At 35.8% G+C, this 21,169-nt stretch overlaps 2 protein-coding genes across 3 annotated transcripts in view; both read right to left on the bottom strand.

Moving 5' to 3' along the window:
• The window catches only part of LOC120780937 (equilibrative nucleoside transporter 1-like), a 135,931-nt gene that overhangs the window by 104,064 nt on the left and 10,698 nt on the right, over positions 1-21,169 (bottom strand). For both annotated transcript variants that reach the window (XM_040113167.1, XM_040113166.1), the window contains exon 2: positions 42-151. In XM_040113167.1, the coding sequence (XP_039969101.1) occupies positions 42-143 (102 nt within the window). In that variant the 5' untranslated portion in view covers positions 144-151. The remainder of the gene's footprint in view (positions 1-41; positions 152-21,169) is intronic.
• On the bottom strand, positions 2,118-3,912 carry LOC120780938 (piggyBac transposable element-derived protein 1-like). Its single transcript, XM_040113168.1, has 2 exons — positions 3,591-3,912; positions 2,118-3,531 (listed from the first exon to the last, which is right to left on the bottom strand). Exon 2 carries the CDS (start codon positions 3,258-3,260, stop codon positions 2,169-2,171), a length of 1,092 nt encoding a protein of 363 aa, XP_039969102.1. The 5' UTR covers positions 3,261-3,531; positions 3,591-3,912; the 3' UTR covers positions 2,118-2,168.

The following is a 21,169-nucleotide window of genomic DNA, read 5'->3' as shown; positions in this document are numbered from 1 at the left end:
AAAACTATTTTAGTGTCATACAGTAGTCATAATTAACTTACTTCTTTCGCAGTTATAAACATGTTCCACGGCATTAAAGTTCCAATTCCATGTACTACGAAAATTAACAAAACGAAGTTCCATTTGTCTCTTGGAGGTTCCATCTTAAATACTTTGGGAAAAAATTAGTATTCACCAATGGTTGTTCTTATTTAAAACTATTACCATTATTTTACTTAGTTTTCTATTTTTTCTTATTATCACATAGAAATTCATACTGCCTCGCTTCCAACTACTTAAAACTGTTTTGTACATTTTGTAGGTAATTAAATACTCTTTGAAAATGTCTCTCGTGACATTTTCGTAAACGTTTAAAGATATTAACGGTTGAAGTTTGACTATTTTAAGATAAATTTGTGTTTTTTTTTGTTGTATTTTATAACACAATGAAAAAAATCAGAATGTATTTATATCGGTTTATCTCCTAAGATCCTAAGGGTGTTGCAAAGTGGACGCTCAAAGCCGAACCGAGCGCAAAGCTGACGAAAGCAAGAAATCAGCTTCAAAAATGTGTGCGTACATTTTCATACGAAATTGCATAAGCATCGCAGAGTGAACGCTGACCAAAGTCGAAACCACACAAACTTGTGTTTTGCATTGTTCATTTGTATAGTGGTCTCATATTTTAATATTAATAGCAGGTATGTAAATTAATATTTTCAAGGGAAAAATTATGATAGAAATTCATTTAATACATTAGAATTTATTAAGTACTCGATATTAATATATTCAAAGTCAAATTTATGACGGCAATTTCCTAATCTAACGGGCGAGAAGCAAGCGGGCGCTAGCAATGCGAGCGCTAGTAGAAGGGATGGTTCGAGGTTAGAAGATGGTCAGTTGTCCCTGGAAAGTGGCCTCTGATGGTAGCACCAATGTCGTCCTGGAAGGTACGGACTAACAGATGCCCGCCCTCTTGGAGACAGGTAGGTGCTACATCTAGTGGTTCTATTTGCAAGTACTAGCCAATTCATTCTAGGGCTGGAAGCGAATGCCTCGTCTTCGATGCGGTTTAGTAAGGTATCCCGGCATTCCCCCGGATACCAAAGCCACAGTCGAGATGAGGCATTAAGCGAATGAGTGGTGTGAGGTGGTGAGGCTAATAACCTCAATATAATGCCCAAACTATTTATTTTAAATTATTATTAAACGAATACAATGTTTATTCAAAAGAAAATTAAATTTATTTTTGAGCGCCTGCTAACGACTACTCCGTTTGCTTGCTCGTTAACGAATGCCCCTCACTCGATTAAAGTGTCGGTTACAGCTCGGCATATCCTGACATTTTGTCCCGCAAGGACAATTTGTCGTCTTCATCGACGCCATCTAACTCAGGGCTCAATGTACACCATGGTTTTATATGATCTACACTACAAGTGTTACAATAATATCTTTGTGTATGCGTTGAATCTGGTAGATCTTCATTGATGTATCTATCGTAGTTGAGTACCTTCGTAACGATATAAGGACCTTTGAATACTGGATCCAGCTTATATGACTCGCCTGTCGCATTATGAACATGATCGATGATTACTAAGTCCCCGATATCGTATTTTCGTGGTGACTGAGGTGTTGTTCGCTGCTTCTTCTCGCTTAATGTCGATATCTATGTTACCTCTATCGTCATCGTGTAATGCTTGTATCATCCTGTTGTAAGTTACGTCTCTGAGATTAACCCTAGAACACACATCCGGGTACAAATGTATCCACTTTCAACTTTGAAGTGTTGTAACTTTTGAACCGTTATACCTCTATACCGCTAACTTCGGATCCAGGAAGATTATTTAGTTCTGAGTTCAAATTCAAAATTTGAACCAGATCGGACCATTGGTTTAGGAGCTACAGCCTTCCAAACACATTATATACGTAAACACACACCCGGGATACGTTTGTACCCCAATAGTAAAAATCCTCATAATAATCAAAAAAAACATTTTTCATATTATTTTTTTATTTGAAAAATTAAAAATATTCATTTCACACATTATATTATTGAATTTTTAAAAAAAAATTATGAAAATGCATCTTATATCTAAGGAAAATCATGCCAAATAGAGCAATTTGTTGATGTGACCGAATGTTCAAGACACATTGGCTTCTTACATTTGGCGCACAGCTTTCTGGTTTTTCTACGGCGTTTTTCCTCTTGTGCGTAACAAATAGCAAGATCCGTACACAGGTTTTGGCGTGCGCGCTGCGGCAGATGTTGATGCTGCTGTTGACACCATTGATTCCACCGGTCGGTTGAAATATGCTTCAATAGCAATTTTAGTCGACAAATTTCGCGTCACTTGACGATTTATGGCTCTGGCTTCAATAATGGGCACACACAATGCTTCAGCCAAGCTGCGCAGGATCTGCTTACGCTTATTGTTTGTTCTCCAAGGCAACAAAGGGTTATTCAAATCGTAGACAATGTAGGCTGCAAGAGCTGTTATGTCCAACATGTTGAAGAACATCGCTAGTGGCCATCGTTTTGTTTGTCTTTGTGTTGGATATTCCGCAAACATTTGGTCCATTCGATCAACACCACCTTTGGTACGATTATAATATTCAATTATTTCAGGTTTCCCACTGTCAGCTATTTCAGCATCATTATGCATGGTCGAAAGCAAAATTACTGCTTTATTTTTTTTGGGAACATAAGAGCACATTGTCACATTATTTTTGAAGCCAAATGTCGTTGAACCAATTGTCCTGTTTTTGTTCTGCTTCATTTCTTGAGGAATATATGATTTGTTTTTGCGCAAAGTTCCAACGATCATGAGTTTCCAGGTGAGAAGCCGTTCTGCAACTGGCAAGGTCGTAAACAAATTGTCCATTGTAATGTTTCGGCCACTTCCTTGGTATTTGGCAGACAAATCCTTCACCACTCGTTCGCCTTGGTTCGTTTCCCTACCAGTTTCTGCTTGGCCAGTATATATTTCTCCATGCAGTGGATATGCATTTGTGGCATCGCAAATCCACAAAACCTTGACACCATATTTAGCAGGTTTTGACGGTATGTACTGCGTAAACCGTGTGCGTCCACGGTAAGGAAATAATTGTTCATCAATCGTCAAGCATGAGCTGGGCTTGTAATGTGCAGCAAGATTATTGTTCATCATCGTCCACAACTCACTGATCGGTGCTGCTTTATCAGTTAGTAAGCGTGTTGCACGAGTGTTGTTATCGTCAAATCTTAGGAACCGCAATATCGAACAGAAACGGTTGACTCCCATAAATCTCCACTCAGTACCATCACGTGCAACAAATTTTTCGGCACTAGCAGGTAATTCATTATTTTCTTCTACTTCTTCTTCTTCATCGTCTTCTTCATCATCCTCATAGTCCGCTTAATCAGGTAATACTTCAGCATCGTCATCAGCAATTTCAATGTCATTAATTGGAATTTCTTCTTCATCTTCTGAGTCAAAGTCATAGGGAGCGTCATCGTCACAAATTTCATCAAATAAAGATTGTATATATGATTCTCGCTATTCCTCAGTTAGCCTGCATAATAAAAAAAAATTAGTATATGTTTAAATTGTTGCTTATTTTACATTTTTTACCTTCTATATGCTGCACTTGATAAATATTCGTTTCTTCTTGAAGTCATTTCGTATCCAGTTATTTATAGTTTCAGTTATTTTTATTTTCACTTATATTTTCACTTCTTACACCTTTGAGCACCAAAACAATAATGAAAATATGAACAGGCAGCATTTATAACAACACCTCGTGTGAAAACAACCCTTGCAGCTGCATATAAAATACAAAAACCAGTTATAATTTGCTACCTACGTACCCATACCTTGGCGACCTTTTTGCACATATCTTTTGAACCAGGTAAAATATTTCAATGAAATAAAAACCAAAATGTGTATTCGTTGTTACTCTACAAGTATATTATTATAAATTATATTATTTTGTTTTGCATTTATCAGGACAACAACAAAAACAAAAATCCACTGTTGCAGGTCCTGACTTTATTTGCCCATATCGCTGGAACCAGTAGGAATATTCGAAAGAAACAAAAGACAAAAAACTTGTTATGTATTAAAGTATACATTTCAAAAAAAAAAAATCATAAAAATCGGTTGAATAAGCTTTAAAAAAACCCCAAAATAAGGTCCCGGGTACAAACGTATCCCGGGTGTGTGTTTACGTGGTATTTTCTGGGTGTGTGTTCTAGGGTTAAAATGAAACACGAGTTCATTTGGTGTAAATTTGGTGACCTCATGACGTTGAGAATTTATACACCATTGGATGTTGAAAAGGTCATTGCCCATGTTCTGGACGTCTCACTCGTACATTTTAAAGCATTGAGAACAGTCCTATTAACTCGTTCCACCTGCCCGTTGGGCCTCTGTGTTCGTACAGCAATTTTATTATGTTGTATACCACGCTTATCAATGAACTCCTGAAATTGCTTAGAAGTGAATGCTGAACCTCGATCAGACGTTAATTTTCGTGATTGCCTAAAGATTGTCATCATGTGTTAAAGTGTTTTCAAGACTGGTTCCGTTTTAGTATTACGAACAGCTTTTAATATTACGTACTTACTAAAACCACATACAATTAAAAATATGTATGAAAACCCTGACTTGCTGCGTTGAAATGGTCCCACATGGTCAATAAAGATATGCCTAAGTGGGATCGGCAAAATCTCGCTTACGGGCATTTGGCTTTCAGCTTTTCCTCCTTTAACTTTGTATAAACAACATTCATCGCATGCTTGTATATATGACTTTACATACCGTCTCATTCCAGGAAACCAAACATGTTTACTTAATCGTTGTAGTGTTTTCTCTACTGAAAAATGCCCTGCGTCGTCGTGACATGACTTAACGACTCGCCATCTTACCGGTTTTGAAACCGCTAGCCTTAACTGATCTCCTACCTTACGGAAAAATGGGTTGTTGTGCATCGTATAATCAGTTTTCATTTGTTTAATCGCAGCTTCATCTGTAGTTATTCTCCCGTTAATTATGTTGCTAATTTGCAGTAAACTCTCATCTAGGAGTTGCATTGAATGAACCCAATCGTTAACTTCTGGTGTGCTATTAAACTGCAATACTTTCTCTGCTACGGTGTTTAAACTAGTCGTGGTCTCAACTGGCGTTCGACTAAGAGTGTCGGCATGTTGCATTTTCGAACCCGATCGATGTTTACATTCAAAGTCAAACTCCTGGAGTCGTAGCCACCATCTGGTAATGCGTGGTCTAAGTGGTGTAGTAGCTTTAGTCGTTGCCACCACATTACAATCCGTTCGTACAATAAATGGAGAACCCAATAACTATACATGTAGTCGTTCAAGCGTCTCGACAATGGCTAAAACTTCTCGTTCATGTGAAGGATAATTTGCTTCGGCTGCGTTACATCCTCTGCTGTAGTAGTGAACTGGCTTCCAATTGTCACCTTCTAGTTGAGGCATAATCCCTGATAACCCTATGGAACTGGAATCAGTATGCACTTCATGACTTTTCGTTGAATCGTAGAAAACTAGTACTGGTTAATTAGAAAGCGCTCGTTTCAATTTCTCGAACGCCATTGCATGTTCGTCTGTCCATTTAAATATCTGTCCCTGCTTTAATAAAGTTGTTAGTGACTTTGCCGTGCACCCGTAGTCTGGGATGAATTTTCTGAAGAATTCTGTCAAGCCAAGGATTTGTCTTCACTAGCTTTGGTCGGCTGTGGAAAAGCTTCAATAGATTTCGTTTTCTCTTGACCTGGATTTATACCGCCATGCCCTAAAAACTTCACCCTTCTCGCCATGAACGTACATTTGCTTAGCTTTAATGTAAGCCCCATACTGTATCCAAAAACTCGGCTCGAAAAATGTGTTACCTCCAAGCTTTGACAATTGCTTCTCTACAATTGGCATTGGAAACTGCTTCTTGATTGTAACTGCGTTTAACGCTCGGAAATTGACACACATTCTGTCATCTCCATTCGCCTGCTTTACAATTGCAACTGGAGCTGCATAAGGTGATGAACTTTGACGTATGATATGTTATTTTTTTAACAATTCGTCAATAATCGTTGCCAATGCTGGTCTTTGTATAAGAGGCACTTGATATTGTCTACCTACAACTGGCTTCTCGGTGTTCACCTGAATTTCCATACATGTAGTCTTACATCGTCCAAGCTTTGCCATATCTTGCGAAACAATCGTCGAAATTTTGCAATAACTTACATAAATCATCTAGCTCGTCAACATTCAATGTTTTGTCAATGTCTTAATTTTCCGCGGTTTTCCTCTGAACTTGCATGCTGCCCGATTGAATAGCTAAAGTACAATCTTTCTGGCATAAAACATCTCGTCCAATAAACACATCGTATGGCATAAATTCATCAGGTACTACTTGCAACTTCGTAATTCGACATCGATATCTGCTGTGCTATAAACTGTTGCACCCCCAAAACCTTCTAACTTCTTAATGCAAGCCTTCTTAAAAACATTGGCTAGAACTTTCGAATCCGTTATGAGTGACGTATGACTACCCGTATCAATAAAAGCGAAGTATTGCTGACCGTTTAATTCCACGTTTGACATTAGGGTGGATATACATTCTCACTTAAAACTTTAGCAATTGTTGCCTTAACGGAACGACAGGACTTTGCTTCGTGACCCACCTTGTTGCATTTACTGCACCTAGGTTTACGTTGCGGGTTGGTACATTTTGCCGGGATATCCCCAAATTCGTTGCAATTGTAACATTTAATCAAATTCTTGCCCGTATTCGTATTTTGCGCAGAATAATCTTTGAAATTCGTATGACTCTCTACATTCTTTGGTGACGATGGTAAATTTGACAAACCCTCAAGTAACCGCAACAAATCATTGCACGTTGGTATAGTCATTGCCATAAGAGTTCGGGTTAAATTACTATACTTTAACCCTCGAATAATGTACGCATTTATTGACGCTTCGTCAATCTTACCTCGTCTATCACTATTCTACATTGCAAAATATTATTGCGTTAATGTCTCATTTACACGTCGTTTGTGCTTCAACATTTCCGTGTGCACCTCTGCTGCGCTCATTGTAAATTGGAAATCATGTTGGAAAGCTTGTACGAAAACAGACCAACGCTGGTACACATTTTGTGCGTCAAGCCATTCTTTGGCGACGCCTTTTAGCTTAGACTGAGCTGCTAACAAAACTTCTTGCTCACACCAATTATATGCCTGTTGTAGTTGCGTTACCTTTGCAAAAATCAAAAATCAGGTAACAATCCAATGATTTCGTGGACTGTATTTCGCTTCCATTCACGTTGAGTCGTAATTCCCAACGGTGATAGCCCTATTGTCGTCGCTGTATTATTATTTCATGTTGTGGAGTCTTACACATTGCCGGCTAACCAGAGATTGTGTTATTAGATGAAATATTGTAGCTACTTATATTGGCCGGAAAAATTGTTAAACTTGGTTGTAACGTTGTATGCCTCACCTTAACTGCCAAAAGATCACTCACAGACTTTGCAAGCCCCGAAATCATATCACGCATCTCGTCCATTTGCTTCTGCAGAGCAGACATTTCACTGCTTTCTTCAACTTCTTCAGCATCAACTTCTTCAGAACCGTATATTTCTATCAACTGCAAAACTTTGGCCGCTTTATTGCCCATTAGCAGTTTTACTTTTTGCCACAGACGTTGAAAAGTGATGAAATTCGATTGCCTCCGTTACGAATTGAATAAGTGCTGCTGACAATTCTATCTACAGTTTTTTCCAAAATTCTCAAACGTTGTTAGAATTAAAAAAAACTAGTTGCCTTTGGTTTCTTTTCCAAAGCTCACTTCGATTAATCGTTGTACTCGTGTTTTTCTCTTTTATACGATGGGACTTATTCCGTTGCCATGGACAACTCTCTGTTCACTCTTTGCTCGTTGAGAATTTACGTTTCTTGTTTAGCATTGAAATGTTTCCAGTACTCGTTGATTCTGATAATTTCTCACTGCCGTTAGAAAAAACTTCATAATTTGATTAAAATTTAGTTATGCGAAGAGGGAATACAAAAAGTTTTTGCTTAAAATTAAGGAGGGTTGGAGGAATTTCGTCTTCTTGGGGTCAGGTCAAGAGGATCTGCCAGGGTCGTAAGAAGGAGGATATCACCTCTTTTCTTTCGGGTTGGTGAGACTCTGATATAGTCGTGGAGAGAGTGCGGAGGTTCGTCTAGGTTGCGTTCTTTCCCAGGTAGGAGCTAGACACCTCAAGCACAAGAGATACCTGTCCCTCCATTAGATGATAGGGAGTTGGATTACGCGTTTGGCCTGGTTAGATCTAAACGGTTCCCAGGTTTAGATGGTTTGAGGGGAGAGATATGCAAAAACTTGTAGAAGTTCATTCCGGAATACCTGGAGGCTAGTAATAGTAAGTGCGCTTGGGAGGGATACTTTCCACGCGAGGGGAAAAGTGCTATACTTGTTTCTTTCGTGGTAATGAAGAAGTTTTATATCGTGAACAGCTGTATTTAATTCAGTTAAGTGATGTTAAAATAAAAAAATAATACACTCCAATTTGATTAAAAAGAGTTATGTTTTTTTATGTTATACAGATTACTGATTTTATCGATAGGTTAACTCATATTCTCTTGGTTTACACACTGTCGTTTTCTTCACCTCCTAGTAGGGGTAGCAAAAAAAACCTTAAAACGCTGAACAATAGCAATTTGTCTCCATGTAGTCAATATGGCTTTTATAACAATGTACAAAAATGGGTCATGGGTTACACTTTGGTGAAATTTCGAGTGAAAAACCCTGCGTGAATTTTATGGGCAATAAAAATTAATTACTGCGTAAAATGGTCCAGGCCTCACATGAAAACGACACCTCCATGCAAGCTTCACTTAACAGGTTGCTGATAGTTTCAGTAACAAGCTAAAAACAGCCTCTATCATTCCAATCACCTTCATGGATTTTTTTTTGTTTCAATTAAATCTTAACTTTGTTTAATAATTTCTCTTATGTACTAGCGGGTGATCTAAGTAGAGGCATTTGTTTCAAAAGCAAATTTTTGACAGATCACTAGTGAGTCGTGTCAAGCTTTCATGTTTTTTTGTTCAACATTGTTGTAAAATTCACGTTCTGGAACGAATGTGTTTCGCGTGCTTTGCTCAACTTGTGGTCAATGTAATAGGTCTACAGAGCGTATTCGCAACACCATCACCCTTCTTGAGACCCAGGATTCATTAGTAGATAATAATCGACGAACAGATCACGTCCAGCACGCAGTGAACAAAATATAGCAGCCGTAGCTAAGAGTGTACATTAAGATAGTGAAGAGAAGATTCGGCGTCATTCACAGTAACTCGGACGTATGGAACGACTTGGCGCATTTTACATCGACATCTTAAATTGAAAGTGTACAATATACAGCTTGTGCAAGAACTGAAGCCGCTCGATCTTCCCAAGCGACATCGCTTTGCTCTATAGACTCTTGAAAAGAAGATCCAACGTTTTCGATCTGGAAAGATTCAAGGGCTACCATTTCATCTAAAAAAACAAGTAAAAACGTTAACTTCGGCTGCACCGAAGCTAATATACCCTTCACAGGTGTATTTCTTTTAGTAACTATGTGTTCAGTTTGTATGGAAGCTATATGCTGTATCGGAGATTACATTGTTGCCTTAGAAAATAATCTATACCAAATTTGGTGAAGATACATTGTCAAATGTGAAAGTTGTCCATACAAGAACTTGATTCCGATCGTTCAGTTTATATGGCAGCTACATATATGTTATTGTGGTCCGATATCGGCCATTCCGACACATGAGCAGCTTCTTGAAAAGAAAATGACGTTTGCAAAATTTCAAAAGGATATCTTAAAAACTGAGGGACTAGTTCGTATATATACAGACGGACGGACGGACAGACAGACAGACTCAGCTCAACATACTGATCATTTGTATATATACTTTATAGGGTCTCCGACGCTTCTTTCTGGGTGTTACAAACATAGTGACAAACTTAATATACCCTGTTCAGGGTATAAAAACAACGGTTTGGTGTGGTTTGTGAGTAGAATCACCGATTCATATTTCTTCAAAAATGATGCCGGTGCGAATGTAACCGTCCGTGGCGACCGTAATCGCGCCGTTATAACGGCTTTTTGATGCCTGATGATCGTGATCTCAGCACAATTTGGTTGCAACAAAACGGTGCCTCTTCCCACACATCGCATCAATCAATGCATTTATTGAGAAAACACTTCAGTGAAGAGATAATTTCAGGTTTGGGGCCGATCGATTGGCCACCAAGACGAGTGATATCACACCGTTAGACTTTCCAGTGTAGGTATTTTATCGAACAAAATAATATACTACACATTACAGACTATATAATTATCTCCAAAAAATCTCGCGAAAGCATATGTCTAACTATTATAGTTTTGTCACAATAAATGTTAAATTTCGACATTCCAATCGAAAGATATCACAAGTTTAAAATTGTAAGTTATTTGAAAAATGTCGCATAGTCGCCGAATGTTCGCCGCTCAAGCTGCTAGAATAGGCGGCACCATAACGGGGCAACTCCACAAGCAAAAGTTTACAGCATAGTAACTGTCAAATCGATGGCTATTGTAGTTGGAAATTTTTTTATGAGGGCATTTGATATCTTGATATTTCATTTTCAAAATGATGCCGAGCAGATTCGAGCTCTTGAACCGTAAAAACAGTGTAGGTTATTATTATTTTTTCGAGGTACTGCATTTTTACATATCTATTGTATCATTTTGTAGGATTACTGATTTCAATTTTTTTCCATATTCAACGATCTATTTGAGGGTACTAATTTCAATAAAAAACTACAAATATGCCAACTCATTAAAATATTAACTGTAAACATATATATGTATAAGATGTACAAATGTATTTACCTACTAATTCAGCCTATCTTCAAGTAATGGTACATATGCGCCGTAATAATAATAAGAGATGTAGGTGAGACTGGGGTACTGGAGAAGAGTCAACATATGTACATAGTACATACATATACATACGTATGTATAAATGCCAACTCAGTCGCGCGGTCGGTGCGAAATCAAATCAATTTTGCTAGAATATATTATCTTTACTGAATGTATACATATGTACATATGTATATATAAATGTATACATACATACATATGTATATATACATGTATATATGTATATTAGAGTGATTCAAAAACAAAATTTTTTTTCGTTTGGTTCTCGGAAAAATAGGTTCCTAGACACCTTTACGAAAGCCTCTCCAAACATGAGTTTTTAATTGTAACGGGAAAGTCCTCCTACATACAGTTTTCTATTTTTTCTTATTATCAGATAAAAAAATTTATATCTCGCTTCCAACTACTTGAAAAAATATCTTGTTCCTTAGATTTTATAGAAAATTGAACGCGCTACAAAAAATGTCTATTATGATTTTTTCGTAAGCCCAAACGTTTAAAAGACATTAACAGTTAAAGTTTGATTATTTTTAGGAAAACTTTTTATTTCTTATGAATTTTATAACTCAATGAAAAAAAAAAATTATTATGAATGATGAAACTTATAGGCTCTCTTAGAGGTGTCTATGAACCTATTTTTTAGAGTACCAAACGAAAAAAAAATTTTTTTTTTTTGATCCACCTTAACTTAATCGAAAAATCATATGAGACCATTTTTATAGAGCAGTCAATTTCCTACAAAACTATGAGTTTCATCATTCATAACAATTTTTTTCATTGAGTTATAAAATTCATAGGAAATAAAAAATTTTCCTAAAAATCCTTTTTTTAATTTTTCAATCAATAATAAAATTGTAACCTTTAACTATCCACACAGCTTTGTGACTCAAGTAGTTCTAATAACTTTTCAATTACATTTTTATAGATTTAAGCAAAAATTTGTACAGTTTAATTTTTTTTCATTTTAAAATTTCCAAAAGATCTACATCTCACCTTTCTAGAAATAGTTCCCAGGACCAAAAACACGCCGTGATAGAGAATCGTCATCAGAAACTGAAAATCGTCGGAGAGTCGAGTATCGAGCGCTCGAAGAGGCTTGCTTAACAAAACTTAAGGACTTCTCAAGTACCCGCGCGGGAGTCGAGTATCGAACGATCGCAACGGCTTACTGAACAAATTTTCAGAACCTCCCAAGTACGCGCTCGAGAGTGGAGTACGGAGCGTGTGCAACGGCATGAAGAAAAAATATTAGAAATATACAAGCTTTCACTAGGGAGTCGAGCTCTGAGCGTCTCCAACGCCTTCATGATCAGAGAGAAAGACAACGGACAGCAACGACAAGAGGTCCTAATCAAGTTTTAGCTAATATTTAGTATTAGTAACAGATTGGCTTTCAGATACGACCCACAGATTGATTATGCTCAACAGCCTTCCCTACAAATCGGAGCCACAAATAGGATCTGCTCTAACTGTTCTGGCGAAAAATGGGCTGATGAACCGAATAGTATGGACTGTGCTTCTGAAAAAGTCAAACTCCCTAATATGCAGGAGCCGCCACAGCCTGTCAGAAATTTTTTTATTAATAATCACACACATTCTGTACATTTTTTAAACAACATACGTAGGTACAAGAACCTTTTTCATAGAAATAAGGGAAGATAATTTTATGCCTTTTACCATCTTCAGGCCAAAGTCCACATTCTTGCAAATCTGTTTTATTATATCATTACGGTCAAACATAGCTCCAATGCTAAAAATTTACATATTTAATTAACGAACTACAAACCGCACTGAATATCACCAATATATGTATGTATACATAAGATGTTTTAAACAAAACTATGATCGTAACTCTCCAGATAATTTAAAGTTAACAAAATAAATTCGATGTAACTCTGAGAGCTACCGTTCAGTCGTGTATGTTAAGAACGCTCCGTTAAAAAAAACTAAAAATTAGTGAAAAATTTATTAAATCATAAGTGAAAATCAATAAGTAAACTCATAAGTATAAATTATTTACTTCTGCCCCTGTTGCACAACAATAGTGATCTACTCACGTCTGTTTAACATTTATAAGTGCGAATACATTAATACTCAACATGCCACCTAAGAAGCAAGTTGATACTAGCTCATTGCTACTAATATCAAAAAGCATGATGTACAGTGGAGATGCACCGTATGCAGGGAATTTGAGGTTTGGAATTGGTATTCGTAAAAATCAAAGGTACTGTACTTGATATTATTGTTGGATGTGTATACATGCCGCCTCTTACAACACTAGAAACTTATCCTAAACTACTTACAACTCTAAACTATATCAATGTGAAATACAATAACGCAAAACTACTAATCGTAGAAGACTTCAACTTGTCAAGCAGCACCCCCAGAGCCGATTGCGAAAAATTTGTATACGATGGACTTGCTTTACTGAAATGCATCCAAATAAACAACATAAACAACCTCTAGAATAATCTTCTGGACCTCTGTTTCAGCAATGTTGAGGGTTACGTGGATAAAAATCTACCTCTCGTTCTTGAGGACAAATATCATCCTGCCTTCATCATAAATTTAAAATTTTAACTCAACTTAGAACATTTTAATCCAGCCACTTACTCATTCAAGAAAGCTGATTACGTCAGCCTCAACGTTTTCTTTCACCGAGTCAATTGGACGGTACTGTACGCACTGGACACTATTGAAAGTAAAGTCAATTGGTTATACAATACTCTTGAAGTAGGAATATCACAATATGTACCTGTTCACAAAAAATCTATCACTACCTATCCCTGCTGGTTCTCCTATGAACTCATAAGCAAGATTAAACTCAAAAAATCAGCACACACTCAATACAAGAAAAAGGTAAACCGACACAATTACAACCGTTTTAGTACTCTAAGGAGGGACTGCGGAATGTTACAGTACTTACGTATACAAAGTTGAGAACATGGTCCAGTCTGACACCAACGCTTTTTGGAAATTTATAAAAGATAAAAAACAAAATAACATTGATATACCATCCTCAATGTCCTGGATGGACCAAATAGCTGACACCGGCCCGGGTTTTAGCAATCTTTTTGCCTCATATTTCAAGACTAGATTTTCCACACATACTAACGGCAATCAGCTCGTTGATGCTAACTCAAATGGATCGTCAACCAACGTTCACAGCTTAGAGGTCCAATACAATGATGTTCTCCAGCAGCTACTCAAATTGAATCCAAATAAAGGTGCCGGACCCGATGGCATACCAAACGTTTCCTAAAAAAACTGCGCATTGAGCTTTGTGAGCCCTTCACTCATATTTTTAACTACTCTCTTCAAGCAGGTAGTTTCCCTCGTGCCTGGAAACTGTCTTATGTGAGTCCAATACACAAAAGTGGCCTAAGATCTGAAGTAACTAACTACAGGCCCATCTGCATCCAATCAGCATTAGCCAAGCTCTTCGAAAAGTTGGTTCTGTCTCAACTATCTCTAACCTTCAAGGATATCATCACTACAAAACAACATGGATTCGTGGGTGGCAGATCAACCGTGTCAAATCTCTACCTGTATGTCAACTATATACTCAACGCACTGAATGAAGGACAAAAGATACATTCAATCTACACCGATCTTAATAAAGCTTTGACCGAGTCGACCATATGATACTCGTCTCAAAACTCAATAAATATGGCGTCAATGTCACCGCACTGGATTGGCTTAACTCATATTTAACTGATAGGTTCCTACAAGTCAGGGTTGACGGACATCTGTCTAGAGAATATGAGGTCACATCTGGAGTTCCTAAGGGATCGCATTTAGGACCACTACTCTTTAATATTTTTATCAATGACATTGTAAACAATATACAGTCTGAATGTCTGCTATATGCCGATGATTTGAAAATCTTCAGAATTATTTCTAATGATTCCGATGTCACACAACTACAACAAGATATCGACTGCCTAACAACCTGGTGCCTTAAAAATAATCTCGATCTCAATGCGAAAAAGTGCGCTGTCGTATCCTTCTCACGCTCTCATAACAACATTGTCACCAACTACAAACTCAACAACGAGTATCTACAGGAATTAACCGAAATCAAGGATCTAGGAATTATTATAGACAACAAACTCACATTTGCAAAGCATATTGACAAAATAACTGTGCAATCTTTTAAGTGCTTGGACATCATCATCAGAACAGGAAGGGATTTCAAAAACCCGAATTCTCTGGTCACTCTATACCGTTCACTTGTACTGCCAATACTAGAGTATGGCTGTGTAATCTGGTCTCCATATACTGATACACTCATCAACAAAGTTGAGAGAATACAAAACAAATTCTGCAAGACATTGTTGTTCCATCAATCGTTAAGGATGCAGGGACTCTCCACCGAGGACATCCGCTCCCGTTTCAGACTCAACAGCTTAACCTCGCGTCGGAAGGTTTCTGATGCGGCATTTTTCTACAAAATTGTCAACGGTCTGATTGACTCCTCAGAAGCACTCAGCAGTTTTGAGCTTGATCCTACTAGCCTCTCGCTCAGGCATAACAGACTGTTAAAAACAACGAAGACTCAACGAAATTACGTATACCACGGACCAAATAATAGGATTGCTAATTTCGTAAACTCATTACACGCAGACATTGATTTTTATGGAGGGACATATCAAGCTTTCATCTCGCAAACCAAAAATTTACTGTTTATCTACCACTAACTCTTTACTTACATTTAACCGATTGTGTATATATAACACTTTCCACATTCTTATCTCTATATCATTTTGTATATTTTTACTAACTATTCGATGTATAAAGCCGATTGGCGTATGGTTTATTAAATAAATAAATAAATAGTGTAATGGTTTACAGGGAAGCTCTGACTCAATAAATTATTTTTCAGGAGCAGAGAAAGTAAAATATATGTATAGTAAAGACCTTTTTATAAAAATTAAGAAAAATAATAATAATACAAAAATACTTTCATGAGAAAGTATGTGTGGGAGAGTGAGTACAAAATTATAACTTTTGAAATGATTCTTGAATACCCGTGCGAAGCCGTGCGGGCTGCTATTACCTAAATAAAGATATTGGAATAAAATTTTACACAAAGTGCGGTACCTTCCATCAAATAAATGGTAAAAATCGAGATGTGAGTTAACTTGTATCCAATATGTGATTTAGCTGAAAGGTTGATCTATAAGTCTCTTAATAGAATCCTTTTCGCCCCCTGGTTGGCTTCTCCTCTATTTTATTATTGGGTATACTAAATTTCGTCTCTTTCGTTGAGTTTATATCGTATGTAACGGTATTAATGCAGAATATCTCAATATAATTAATCGAGAATGTTTCAATTAGTATTATAAAATATCATTAATACGATGAATATAGAGATCGTTAATTGTTTCGTTAATTTTAATCTCGAACATAAAGATAAATATTGTAATGAAAAATTAAAGTAGAGAAGTATATGACATACTTATATAGTATTAGTTAATATTATGGTAATTATGATAAAACATATTATGTATATGCCTATATCTAACATAAAAAATGTTTCTGTAACCCTTTATTTTTGTTTTCTATAAATTACTATAAACACACGAAAATTCATCGTTCGACACTTTACATTAGCATGATTTTTTGTGCGATGCGACACAAATTCAATAATGTTGATAACATTTTTTGAGTACGCTGATACTCGTATCTGCACGAAAATTTGGTCAAATTTTCAAAGAATATGACGATTTCTGAAGTTTTTTTTAACATAAAAAGGGCTTTTCATTCGGCTACGCATTTCGTCAAATTGTGCAGCCAATGAATTAAGTCTTAAAAGTTTTAAAAATACAAAAAATGCGTTATTTAAACTAGTCACAATTGTAAAGCTGATCTAAAATATGCTGAATAAAACTTGGTAGCATTGAAGATAGCGGTTATACCACTTAAATGAGGTACTCTCTTGCACGAATTCCTCTTTTTTGGTCTACTGGATTTAAGCTGTCGGCCTACTTGTGCTGAGTGGTATAACAAGATATTACTTTGAGAATGGCTTCTCCTTGAAAACTCAGATAACAACCCTGATTAATAATTTATTTAATTAATAAATATATTATTATTTAATTATAATATAAAAATAATAATATTTAAGAAGTATCGTATTACGTATTTGGTTGTTTGTGAGAAAATGCGTAAAACTAAACATAAAAAAATTAAAAAAATAACGCTAATTAAACTTAAAATCATTATAGTTAGTACATTAAAATTAGCTTGTAAATTCGAAATGGAAAATATTTAAAAAGAATTATTTTGTTTATAATTTAAAACTATCACTTAGCATGTACAAATCTATAGAAATGTGGAAAATTTGGTTAGCTCGAAACTGGACGAGACAAGCTACATTTTTGAAACATTAAAATAAAATTAAAGTACAGCGGGAAGTGTTTCGAACATAAAGATTCGATACAATTTACTACAGTCCAAAAAATAAGAATAATGTACAAAATAAAAAAAGGGAATTTATCGAAGTATACAAACGTTTTTTGAAAATGAATGCATGTAAGCAATTGCGACCTATTTGTTCATTGTTGATCAGTACTTATTAGTGGCACCAGTATATTTGTAGTACCGTTACTTCCTATTTAATTTGCGCATTCAGAGCGAAATAATTATAGCGTACAATAAGGAAAAGTATTCAGTATCGGCAAGACGTTACATTTATTCTGTTTTTAAAGATTTTTTAAGTGAGTTTTTTTAAATAAACAATTAAAAAAATATTTGTTCATCCAAACGATTTAATTTAGTAACTTATTTAAAAATGCTCGCGGAACCCATTTATCGCTTGTTTAGCGCACTAAAATTCAAACGATGCGGTTGATGAATGGTCGAAACGGTAAATAAAGCATTTGGCAGTCAGTAAAAACATTTCCCCAGCAAAAATTAGGCTTCAACTAAATCTTGAAGTGTCCATCCGTCCGTCGAGTTCAGCAGATTTTGAAAGAGAATAGTAACATCCAGTATGTCAAACGACCGCCTCAACCTAAGTTGCTACCTCGACACAAAACTGCAAGGATGCAATATACCCAAAGGTACTTATTGTGGGACGACGAGTGGATAAAAGTTGTGATTAGTGATGAAAAAAATTTAATTTAAACGGCAATGACAAAATACAAGGCATTTCCAGAAAGGATATTTAATGGTATGGGGGGCATCCAGATATAATGGTGCAACCCCAATTTGTTTTGTAACGCATAAAATGAATGCTATGAGTTATGTCAAACTATTAAACAACGTCTCAATAGCGTTTTCGGAATGATTTTGTGAGGAACTATGGATTTTTCAGCAAGATAACGCGCTGCAACAAAACGTTTCTTTATGGGCAGAAATATAGCATTAATGGATTTGGTGGCCAATTTGATACTGTTATAGATCTAAGGATGTGCATTGAAGCCGAATGGAAGAAAATACCGATTTCCACCCTTCGCTCTCTAATTGAATCCATGCCGAGGCGCATACACACAGTTATTTTGTCTAACGGTAACTACATAAGTTATTAATACTTCGAATAGGTTTGATTTAATATGAAATATTTCTTTGTACGCTATACTTTTTTCGTACCAAGTGAATTGAATTTTTAAATTATTTTATTTATAAATAGTAATTTTTGTTTTTAAATATTGTGTAAATAATTCTCGAGGTTGATTCCATTAATTAACATAAAAAATAATCATATAAAACTTAAAGATGAATAGAAGAGATTTTTAATTTAAAATGCATTCTTGATAACTGCCGACAGCAAGGAAATGGAGAGTTTGTGGTAACGTTCCTTCATCTAATTGAGTAAAAAACAAAATAATTCCTCATTTAAACGAAATTATGAATCTGCAAAAAATATTATTTAGAAGTCAATTTAAATCAATATCCGTTTTAATAATTAGATAGAATAGGTTTGATTTTTCGTTTAAAAAATTTCAGCTGTTTAATTACCTGTGCAATTTTAATTTTTTAAGTTGGAAACACCAATGAAATTTCCACTGAAAATAGTTGAAAATCGTAATACCAAAAATGAGTTGGGATGATCAGAAATTTAATTGCTTTAACATCAGTTCAACCGAGTGGAGTTGAAGACCGTAATAGGTGAATTAATAGTTCGACAATGTTTGTTTACCGCCTAAACGTTTTGCCCAAGCGTTAACACTTGATGGCAAAAAGAGAAGTGGTCGCCCTAACGTGGTTCGAATAAATTCAGCAATAAAAACTATTCGCGATTTTCTGCAGAATACAAATCAAAAACCACCAAGCAGTAGCTGAAAAGAAAATTTCCTGAGTTGGAGAACATGGAAAATGAGAGACTCAAAAAGTTTTTGGCTTTTAACGGCTGACTCGTCTGAAGGCTTGTTTGTTAGCAAAAGATTACCCTTTCGAATAAAATTTTATACATCGCTCACTAAATAAAATTAACTTTGTTAAAAAATGTATTATAGTTTAATTTGTATAATAGCGTGAACTTGTAACGGAACTTATGGCAGAATTAAGTACTTATAAAAAAAATAGTTTATTGACATATTGATCATCAGTTGATTTTCACCGTCCTGGACTTGGTTCGTCATCAACGCCTTCTCGACGCTCTTTGATTAATCAATCAAAAACACTAAAACACAAACAATGTTATTCAAAAGTTAATGGAAATTCGTTGTTGAATAATTCCCCTCATCATAAAAATCGCCGAATACACTTTACGCGCTTCAGAAAGACAAGCGTATACTAAACACTAATAATTACTTTGATGTGACATTTGGCACAGATATCGGTGATAGTTATACTAATCCAGAAAAACACTTTGACGAATATGTTTTCGCGCGAAATTAAAATAAAAAGTCTTTTGCCCACAGTCTCATACATAGATATATGAATTAAAAAGAAATTTCTTGCAAATGATGAAGAAAAATTTATGAATTGATTTCAAAAGACTTTAGATGAGAGTCGTCATGTGTACTACTTAAACAAAGTTTTAAAGAGGATTATCTATTGTATAGTAAAATAAAGTATAGTTAATTCTATTGATTTATTCCAACAAATGTCTTCTACTAAATTAATCGAAATCTAAAGAAAGTATCACTACGTAAGTTGCCTTTTATATTTCGGAATTCAGGAGCCCAAGCGTTACAAAGTGGTAACTCACAACTTTATAGTAAAGTCTGACATTTTTGATAATTTACACACTCAGACCATTTTGACAACTTTCGACGTGAATTATCTCAGCAATAGTGCATTTATGAACTTAATTCAATTTGCGGCGATATAGCTTCATCAATGATATGGTGAATACAATCGAGGTCGAAGATCCCACACGGATTTTGTGAAGGTCGTTCAAAAGCAGTTATAGTTACTATTGATGCTGTGCACAAACCGTTATTGCAAGGTCGTCATGTGACCTATTAGAACCACCATACATTCAATAATTCATAAGGATATGATTCTAGGAAATTGTCATGTTGGATCCCGTACAATTTGTGAAGTGCTCAAAAATTTTTCGTGTCGATCGGCTTAGAGAAATGTAAAAAACACGATAGTCGTGCTTCAAACACATCTATGACAACGTGCTAGGTCATGAATCGTAGATTTATACGTGAGGCCGAAAGTAGTCAGCAGTCGATTCTATGTTTCAATATGAGCCGGATCCAAAAAAGCTTTTCGCGTACGAAGCATTTCCAAGAAAATAGTGTCCTTTTTTTTTGGAAAGACTGAATATGTCGCAACCATGCCGCTACAATAACGCAATGCAGTAAACTCTAAGTGGTACACAACCATTTTATTTGCCAGTTGTCATTCAAGATCAGGAAAGCCTACCCCCGAAGACGGATTTCTCCGTGATAACGGATCTAACATGATTCGATGATTAATATTTGCTTTACCAGACCGACTTTACTACACTTATCTCTTTCGTATTGAAATTTAAAATTTCGTATGATTCATTGTAGCTCAAGTTGAAATCGTAAGAAGCTAGTTTTTGTTACCATATGAAGAAACAGCTGTTAAAACACATGTGTGTACAATCGGTATTTGACGCTTTGATTGTGTTTATATGGACAGTTTTGAATTGTGAAAATAAAAATTCTATTGCTTAATTTTCACGTCAAGATATGACGTAATTGTGAAAAACAACATTTTCATATTTTCTTGCTAGTTCCTGCTAGTTTTTAATTTTCTTGCTATTTCGTTACTTCGCTCTTTATGAG

This window comes from Bactrocera tryoni, unplaced genomic scaffold, assembly GCF_016617805.1.
Source record: "Bactrocera tryoni isolate S06 unplaced genomic scaffold, CSIRO_BtryS06_freeze2 scaffold_25, whole genome shotgun sequence".
NCBI classification, from domain to species: domain Eukaryota; kingdom Metazoa; phylum Arthropoda; class Insecta; order Diptera; family Tephritidae; genus Bactrocera; species Bactrocera tryoni.
Note: the sequence above shows the minus strand (reverse complement) of the source record. Positions and strands in the feature narration are given on the sequence as shown.